The sequence below is a fragment of the Antedon bifida genome, chromosome 4 (genome assembly GCF_963402885.1).
Source record: "Antedon bifida chromosome 4, ecAntBifi1.1, whole genome shotgun sequence".
Lineage (NCBI taxonomy): Eukaryota > Metazoa > Echinodermata > Crinoidea > Comatulida > Antedonidae > Antedon > Antedon bifida.
Window position 1 is genome coordinate 10,199,484 of NC_136229.1, and position 10,145 is coordinate 10,209,628.

At 34.3% G+C, this 10,145-nt stretch overlaps 2 protein-coding genes across 6 annotated transcripts in view; both read left to right on the forward strand.

Annotated features, from left to right (window-relative positions):
- The window catches only part of LOC144840072 (corticotropin-releasing factor receptor 1-like), a 347,896-nt gene that overhangs the window by 218,992 nt on the left and 118,759 nt on the right, over nucleotides 1-10,145 (forward strand). The gene's annotated exons all lie outside the window — the stretch shown is intronic.
- On the forward strand, nucleotides 914-6,342 carry LOC144840088 (lysozyme-like). The gene is made up of 3 exons (XM_078695753.1): nucleotides 914-1,038; nucleotides 5,098-5,265; nucleotides 5,871-6,342. Exons 1-3 carry the CDS (start codon nucleotides 969-971, stop codon nucleotides 6,083-6,085), a joined length of 453 nt encoding a protein of 150 aa, XP_078551879.1. The 5' UTR covers nucleotides 914-968; the 3' UTR covers nucleotides 6,086-6,342.

Consider the following 10,145-nt stretch of genomic DNA (forward strand, 5'->3'; position numbering starts at 1 on the left):
TATGAGTAATCTGTACAAAATTACAGTAGTAGAATGTAGACAAACAAACTTATAATGGAAAGCTTCACCTCCATAAACTACCATGGGACAAAGTCAGGGAAACACCCTTAATTCTAAACATGCTCAATATCTAAATGAACACAACAACTTAAAACCCTTAAGTTTATTTCGTGCCTTCTTATCTGGATAAACGGTAATAGGCTTTCTCTCCGAAGAGAGGTTTAAAATATACGAAAATAACAAACTGCACCCCTATCGGATAATGGTGTCGTCCACGAACGATACCGCGACCTTTTCCTCTACTAGTAATAACACAAACCACCGTCATCATTTCTTTTTATAACGCCGTTGAAATACAAAGTTTAGTACATATCTTAGTTCCGTGATTGGTAAATATAGCTAAGAAATTTATTCAAGTCAGCTTTCGGTATTGAGAAGCATGGGCCATTTAAGCAAAAATAATTAAGGAAATGAAAGGAATGATCATCTTGTAGCAATAGTATCTGCATGGTCCTGACGTTCCATGAAGCTTCATGGTCATTGCCACTGGGGAATCTGTCGAAAATCATCATCATTTAAATAAAAAAAGTCGGACCCGTCTGAAAATAAACACATTAAATCTGTCCTTTGTTAGCTAGCTTATGAATCCTATCCTAAATCCTAACAATAACATATTTGTTTTTGTTTAACCCGACATACAATAACTTTCCTTATTATGCCGAATAAAGCAATCACAATGGTTAATATTGATTTCAAATGAAACTAGTGACACAGGCAATGTATATCGGAATTTAGGTATTACCCAGTGTAATAGAAACGGGTGCCCGAAATTTCCCAGAATAAACTGAGGGTAATTATAGGCTACGCGTCGTATTGCTTTACAACACACACAGGTGGAGGTGGAGTCTTCAAGAATACCGTATTATTATTTTGTGTTCGTCGTCAACAATACTTTGCACAGCGTTAAGATGATTAAACTGTGGAAGCCTGTTTACCTTACAATGTGTACCATAGTTCTGCTAGACACAATTGAACCAGGTAAGATCTATTATCAACGGTGTCATGTCTTTCGGATTGATTTCCTTATTAAATTGTAGGCTTTTTCGAGCACAGATTGAATATTTTACCATATAACAAGGTTAGCTGAATTGTTGAAAAATAAATAAAATAGAGCTATTTACGACATATTATCATGACATCATAGGTTGTCAAACGTTAATTATTTTGATCTTTATTGGTCACGTGACTTGCTTATTAATCAAAATTACTTTTGAAAGAAAGGCGTGAGTAAGAAATGGTTCAGACGTGTCACTGTACGGCTACATTACTTGTATAAAATGAGCTTATATATCCGGAAAAGACCGTCCTAACTTCAACATCGTTACAAACCATGGAAATTTCAATTCTGAACGTTTTATAATTAGTCATAGGTGTATGTTAATCACTTTTTCCTTGTATCATATGATGTAGGCCTAAGGTCTTAATATATACTATTAGGGCATGTTGGGTACATGGTTGGGTACCCTTAACAAGAGGCCACGTTTTACATAATAGAACATCATATCTAAAAAAAAACATTCACTACAGAATAGTGTAGGTATTAGTCAGGTGGCTTAGCGACTAAAACGTTACACGGTGGACAAAAGCACCAAATTTGGCATGAGGCTTCTTTTAGACGTACTAATTGATTTTTGCCTAGGAGCCACCCGATCAGCTTCCGATTTTCCAAGATGGCGGCCAAAATCCAAAATGGCTGCCAGTAAATTGGTATATCATATATATTTGGCTGTAAAAGTTACAAATAGACAAATAATGTACTGAATCAAGAATTTCTGAGGTCAGTAAAACCGATTCAGGAAATATTATATAAAGTGAGTTCCAAGATGGCGCCCAAAAATAAAAAATGGTAGCCATTGAAATTGAAATACATATAGGGCCTAATCGTATACAAAGTCACAAATAGTCCATTCCTAATGTATTTTAGTCTGCAAATCAGAAGGAAAGTGCAAGCATTGCATTTTATAAATTGATAAACCATGCTAGTTATAAAAACCCATGTTATCAAATTTCTAAAGTTTTTCTTTGACCTTTGACCTCAATTTGAAGATTTTATTCCAATTGAAAACAAAATAACCATATCTACGCAACGCTTACATTAAATTAAATAATTTTAGTGTCAAATTATTAGGAAGATGCATATTAATATTCATCCTAATGGAAAAATTTGTCACAAAATGGCCGGAAGTATGATTTTTGGTATTTTTGACCTTTGACCTACATGTCATATAACTTGGTAACTAACAGTTGGACAAACTTTAAATAGGTCTGAAATTAATCAGAAGATGGATGTTTCTATTCAGTCTAATACAAACTTTTCCAAGAAACTGACCCAGATTCTTGTTATTGACCTTTGACCTGTACTGGTAGTACACATTTCTATATCTCGAAAACTAGTGGTCGTAAAAGTTTTTTTATGAGAAATTGTTAGAAAAATATATATTTATATGTTTTATAATAAAACAGTTTCTATGAAAATGTAAAAGAATCCTATTTATGATAACTAAATTTGTAATTTTTTAACATCCAATAGTATTTGTTATGTATTAAAATGTGTTATATTTGCTGATTTTAGGCAATTAACGTAAATTTATCTGAACTATGGATATTTAATGTAAAGTTTGTTTTCTTTAATATAGAGAAAATGTAATTATCTATTAAATAAGACCATTTAAAAAATATTCTGACAAAAACTTAATTAGTTACAGGTAAAAAAGTGTACTTTTTACTTTTGAACAGCGCCCTCAATCTTAATTTTCCCAAAAATACCACATTTTATGTGGTTTCAGAAACTGAACTGGTTATAACTATGTACCATGTCTAAAATATGTTTCAATGACCATGATTACTCCATGTTTTTCTACTTCGTTTAATACCTATGCGATTTCTGCAACCAGAATGATATTCCAGTTTAAGCTACTGGCAGCCATGTTGGATTTTGGCCACCATCTTAACAACGAATGACCCATGTCATGCAACATGTCTAAAATATGTTTCAATGAACATGAATACTTATGTGTTTATAGTTCATTTGCCTATATGTGACTTCTGCAACAAATGAAAATGTGATTTTCCAATTTATTGGCGGCCATTTTGGATTTTGGCCGCCATCTTGAAAAATAAATGACGACCAGAGTGGCTCCTAGGCAAAAATCAATTGGTAGGTCCCAACGAAGCTCCATGCCAAATTTGGCGCTTTTGTCCACCGTGTCACGATTTCCTCAAAATTTGTTGTTAAGCCACCTGACTATATAGGCCAATGACCGACAACAAGTTTTCCCATTGTTGAAATCCATCGATCTACGCAACAAAACTGAGCTAGATGCGACGAGGAATTATTAAAATTAACAAGCACGTGCTTCAACAACATATGTACGCTAGTTAAGTCTATTGTTGAATTATTTAATATTACAGGTATCATAAAGCTCTGTCTACACTATCAAACTTTATGTGACAAAAAATGTGATGTCATACCACTACCATATGTAAGCATATCACTACCATATTTGGGCACATTACACTTTTTAGACAAACTAGTTTGATAGTGTAGACAGAGCTTTAGAATTCTGGATCTGGATCTGGATCTGGATGGATACTGACGAAGGACCACATGGGTATATGCGTCAGGGGGTGCGTCTCTCGGTGTGCAAACATTATACTTAACTGAATTTTTTTCTTTTTTTTAAATTTTTTAATTTATTAATTTCACAACTTCACTAAACTGACCAAACAATAATGAAAAAACAAACAAATCAACGTCCATACATTAATACACATAAATCGATTGCTGCATTAAATTGAAGCCCATGACTTGGCAGTACATGCAATTAGGTGGTGCAATAGTGATTGTGCAATCATCTATGTTTGTCCAAAGTGTTGATTTAAAGATTTGTAATGTACTTACATGCTCTTACAGTACGCGGAAAAAAAGAATATTTGTATTTGTCTATTGAGTATCTCGCATTTGACAAGTTAAAATTATTGGAGTTTCGTAACACTCTTGTATGGATATTACTTGTGTATGAAGGTAGTATTATGGCTGTTTTTCCATGCCATGTTTTGTATAGAAGAGATTGTCTGGCAACAAATCTTCTATGTTGAAGAAGTGGCCATTTTAACTGTTTATTAATCTCTGTAATGCTACTATTTCTGTCATAATTTTTTGTCACATATCTGGCTGCTTTGTTTTGAATTGATTGTATTTTATTAATTTGTTTTAGTTGATATGGATCCCATACTGTCTGCGCATATTCTAGTGTTGGCCGAACAAATGTCGTGTATGATTTATTTTTAATTTCAACAGGACAATTATGAAAATTCCTTCTTAACATGTTTAATGTATTATTTGCTGTTTTTGTAATCTTATCAATGTGAGCTCCCCATGTTAGGTTATGGGTAAGTTCCACTCCAAGATATCTAAGTTGTTTTGTTGATTGAAGTGTAACATTATGCATTGTATATTCATACTGTTGATTATTTTTTCTATTACTTATTTTAATTACTTGGCATTTGTTAGGATTAAATTTCATTTGCCATTTTTCAGACCATGCCACTACCTTATCGAGATCTTTTTGGAGTTGCTTGGCATCATTGTTATTTTCGACGGATTTAAATAAAATACAATCATCAGCAAATAATTTCATTTCCGAAGTAATATTTTCTGTAATGTCGTTAATGTAAAGTAAAAACATGAGAGGTCCTAAGACTGTACCCTGTGGTACTCCTGAGTTTACCTTTACTTTATTGGATGTGTATCCATCCATAACTACCGATTGGGACCTATCGACTAACCATGATTTTATCCAATTATGTGTACAACCTCTTATTCCATAATAATTAACTTTGTATAAAAGCCTTTGATGAGGGACCGTGTCAAATGCTTTTGAAAAATCAAGTACTATACAATCGGTGATTTTCTTTACATCCATGTTTTTTGTTAATATTTCTATTGTATTAATTAATTGAGATTCACAACTATGGCCTTGTCTAAATCCATGTTGATTAATATTTAGTATATTTCGAATTATACCTTTTATGTAGGAACCGTTCCGAATAACTGTATGCAGTGTATTTGTCAAGTGGAATCAAACTGTAGAATGCCCAATCCAGTTTGCAGTATGGATGTCGGTTCGTTTTCTTGTGGTCCTTACCAAATTAAGGAACCATATTATCACGATGCTAAACTGAAGGAAAAGGACCTAGACGGAGGTAAGTCTGGTTGTTTTTCATAACTTAGTATAGAGGGGTGTTTTCTTTTTTTGTTGATCAAATACAATACGAAATGAAATACAAAGTATGGACGTAGGCCTACTTATTGGATCAGGCTTGTTTGTATCAAAGTATAGACCTGGATTGTTTTGACGTATAATTATTACATTTTTTTCTCCAATACTCCACGTAAATATTTACTAAATTTTGTTTGGGATAGGATATAAAAGTAAATCATCAAGAATATTTTAAAAACTGTTTTAATGATGTTGTTTTTACTATTTGATTAGGCCTATACTACTGTAAAGTTTTGCATACAGATAATCCATTTTGTGCGTAAATTAAGTGAACAACCGACATAAAAGTGGGCCCCAATTGTGGGGACCCGAATCTTAGGTGAAGGACCCTTGAGACCTGATTAACAACATAAGACACAATAGCAATAGTGCGAAAACAATGTAGTGCGAAAACCATGTACCACGAAAACCATGTACCACAAAAAAAGAAAAAAAAAACCAAAAAAAAACGCAGAGCCCACCGTCACATCTTTTTATGATCGATAACCTTTTTTCCCCCCGTTTGAATGTATCGAGGCTTTCTTTCAGATTGGAAAAAATGTACAGAGACGTTTGATTGTAGTGAGAGATGTGTTCAAGGGTACATGGCTCGGTATGCAATAAGCAGCCGTATTGGTCACGATCCCACATGCGAGGACTTTGCACGTATCCACAACGGAGGTCCTAACGGTTATAAAAACTCAAAAACTTTAGGATACTGGTTTAACGTTGCAACCTGTCTCGGAAGAAGAGTAGGCCTCTAAAATCTGCCTAGATAGATAATGAAGTTACTTGACTTAATGCACACTTTGGCAGCTGTGACGACTCTGACTACGATTATCTGAAAATATTTAATTCAATTTTACGCATATTTTAGGGTTAATTTGATTAAAACTTGTAGTACTGTATACACATGTGTTTTAACCCTCATTCAAAAAACGCTTCATTCAACATTTCTCCGAAAAGTATAACTTTTTACCACGGTTGTCAATCCTGCACTTATCTATCCGACAGATGAAATCGCAAAACGTTACCGTAGTACTATTTAATAATAGTTCATTCTTATATAGCGCATATAAGCAAGCTCTCAATGCGCTAAACATTATTACCCCAGTCATTTCCTGATCAAACACCTATGGAAACATACTCCCATATATGCAGCTAGTAGTCAGCGCAAAGTTGTGTCTTGATCTAACCGGGTTCCCACACCTGGGTGGAGAGAGGCAAACGTAAGTAAAGTATCTTGCCTAAGGATACAATCAATGCGAGAGTTGGATTCGAACCTCGGTCTACCGATCAGTAGTCGAACGTCCATGTCCAACACACAGCGCCACACGCCCTCACAGTTTCTATTTCGGAAGTAAATAAAGGCATAAATGGTGCTCCGTAGAGAAGTAGAGAATGCTCCATCGTCAGAATGACGCTCTGAATATACCTCTCGTTTGTTGACATCGAGAAATGACGTCACCAGGCAAAAGTAAATGACACGCCATTGTCGACATTAGCGTTCGTATTAAAAAGTGAATTTTAAATGTACGAATATGGTTTTCATTATCTGTATTACATTGTATTATTATGTATCACATACAAAACAACTCATTTTGATAATAAATAAGTCAAATAAATATAAAGGAACAAAAGGAGAAGTGGCCTTCCGTAATCGAATGTGTTGTACACCAGAGGGCAGTATTACTTGTTTCTCAATATATTTATGATGTTTTCCCCGAAAATAATTATTAGTATGTACATTTTGCGAATTGTAGACGTACAAGTATGCAAGCTGTTTGGCCGGTCTGTGAAGCGTAATAAGCCACTGTTCAATCATACTAAATTATACCAAACATATATTTTTTACTTTTTTTCTGATAAATCATTATTAATAATATGTTTACTTAGCCCTGAGAGGACGACCACGATCCACACCGGTAACTCTATCGAACACCCTTCATAAATAATCATCAACTGCACTACCCCCTAGGATAAATAGCATAAAAGATATAGCAACGATTCGGAGAATAGCAGAAAACAGACTGGACTGGAGAAAAGCAATCCGAGATATAACCAAAGCAACCGAGGCGGGAAAGTCATCAGACTATCTGGCGGACCGGCAATAAAAAAAAACTTAGCCCTGCTAGTAAACGTACGAACATGCACAAAATAAGCGGCATGGCTTAGCTTGATGTCAAGGTCATATCCAACTAAACTAAATAGAAACAAATTGATTCGGCCTACTTTTTTTCAGTAATTAATTGTCTTCTTCGCTCTCACTATCTTATTCGCCACTGCTCTCATCATCCGAGTTAAAGGAATCGTTCTCAGCAATCGAGTCGATAACAATGACATTATCATGCCAGAATCCAATATGGCGTCCAATTTGGCGGAAAAAACAGGGTATTGCTAAACCCCCGCAAACCCCTGCAAACCTCCAAAAAAACATAGCAAACCCCACCGAACCAACATAAAAGTGATTGAATCATGTAGTGTACAACCCACTGGGTATATAAAAGTGATTGAATCATGGAGTGTACGACCCACTGGGTATGTCCATGTAAAAAAAAAAATTAAATTTCTACTGTTAACTACTTATTTTGGGGATAAAACATCATTTTTTGGTTAAAAATTAGCAATCATTTTTTACCAAAAAAATGATGTTTTACCCCAAAAATAAGTAGTTAACAGTAGAAATTTGATTTTTTTTTTACATGGACATACCCAGTGGGTCGTACACTCCATGATTCAATAACTTTTATGTTGGTTTGGTGGGGTTTGCTATGTTTTTTTTTTAGGTTTGCGGGGGTTTAGCAATACCCTGTTTTTCCCGCCAAATTGGACGCCATATTGGATTCTGGCATGATGATGTCATCGTATCGACTTAATTCATCAACTACTATGAGAAGTAGTTATTAAAGTAAGCCTCTACTAACTAATACTAATTCTAACACAACTGCAAGTAACAAAAACCGTTAATTGATTTTCCCTATCGCCTATATATAGGTATTTGTGTGTGTTAATAGGAATTTGTGTCTGTTATATAGGCCAAAATTTAAAAGTGCCATAAAAAAATGTCCCCAAGACCCTGGGATGAGGATTTTTTTTCTGACATTCTATATGGTATACTCTATCAGAAAAAAAAAAAAAAATTTTTCCTATACTTTTTTCCCGCAAAATTTGTACTGCACCCAGGCTATAGGCACATATTGGCGTTTGCCAGTACGATCGCTAGTCCTAGACTTGTTATTGTAACTTAAAAAACGTCATTCTCATCTGATGTTTACGGTCTGCTACTCGATTTCTATACACGTCTTACAAGTCTGTATTTTAGGCCCGATTTCAGACAAATAACGAAAAGCCTCGAAATAAATACAGACTTTGGGAAGTCTATGTAAGATACTAAAAATACTAAAAGATTATAAGAGCATGATGTATTATAAGAATATAATAAAAGAGTGTAAGAGTACAATAAAAGAATATAAGAGCATAATTATCTTCACCGCAGGGACGAGATTACCTGCGTTCAACAACCGGCATTGATGTGTTGGCATAGCCGGTGGTGATTCCCACTGAAGTATTATATCTAATCGCAGTCAAGAATCTTGGCTAAATTTAATCCTACATAAACAAGTAAAAGTAGCAAGAAGTGGCGGATGCCTATGATCAGGAAGATGTTGACGCCACAATGAATGCGTCGCACTGTACATTAATGACGTCACAGTAAATTCACAATTTTCTTTTAGCAGAATCCGTTAACACACACTGGGGAAGATCGGTACGTTTTGTAATGACGTCACAGTCAATTCACAGTTACGGAAAACTTGCAATTGTTCTGATAAAAAATACATCATCCTCAATACGTTGTCAAAATGTGTCCTTCGATGTGTGAAGTTGTTTTGCGTTATTTTGTAAAATCACTATTATATATAATAAATACAACAATTAAGCCTTTTGCTGCCAATGTAAATTTATATTTAATTTAAAGATGAACGCTTTATAATGAAGATAATAAAACTTCTAATTTAATAATCACGTACAATGCCGAAACATGTGTGAATTTTAAACATTCTATTATATAAACCACAACATTAATACTAACAATGATTGCAATGAGCTGGCGTTAAATGTCGTTATACAGTATTACAATTTTCATATTTCAACTTATTTGCAAGTAGAAATGAAAAAGATAAGGATTGGAAATAGCACGAATGTAATTTATAAATTGCTTTAAACATTTATTATTACATAACTGTTAATGCATCTATATTACATTAAAAACATTAAATCAGGTCATTCATTGTCTTAAATGTACGTTGTAGGCCTAAGGTTAATTATGATAAAACAACAAAAAAAGAGAAAAACAATGCACTACCTAAGCAGCTCGCGTCGAATTTTCTCGCGTCAGTGGTCTTCTTCTAGGCTTAGTTTGGCCTAGCTGGTGGTAAACAGCGGCCCATTAGAACATCGTATCCCTTGCCTAGCGTTGTCTCTATGCTGAGTTAATTTTCTTTTAGCAGAATCCGTTAACACACACTGGGGACGTTTAACATTTGTTTAAAAGTTACGGTTCTTTCATTTGTTTTCTCTTCACGATCGATCGAATGTAGGTGCATCACATAAGCAAAACAAATATATCAATCCGCGTGCGATACATGCTTATATTTATAACGGGCCGCTTACATTTTAATTTTTAGACGAAAAGCTAGTTAATAAGCCCAATACTATTTATTTTTTTATATAAGATGTCATTTCTGACCTTAAATTAGATCGGAAAATGTAGGAAAATGTGCTTAACGTTGCTGCCCTATGATTATATCATATCATAACTATAAC

Excerpts from the sequence above, each read along its gene's own strand:
- LOC144840088 (XM_078695753.1), top strand. The coding sequence starts at position 969 with ATGATTAAACTGTGGAAGCCTGTTTACCTTACAATGTGTACCATAGTT. Across the intron at positions 1,039-5,097 it reads GCTAGACACAATTGAACCAG|GAACCGTTCCGAATAACTGT; the intron begins GTAAGATCTATT and ends CCTTTTATGTAG. Across the intron at positions 5,266-5,870 it reads GGAAAAGGACCTAGACGGAG|ATTGGAAAAAATGTACAGAG; the intron begins GTAAGTCTGGTT and ends GCTTTCTTTCAG.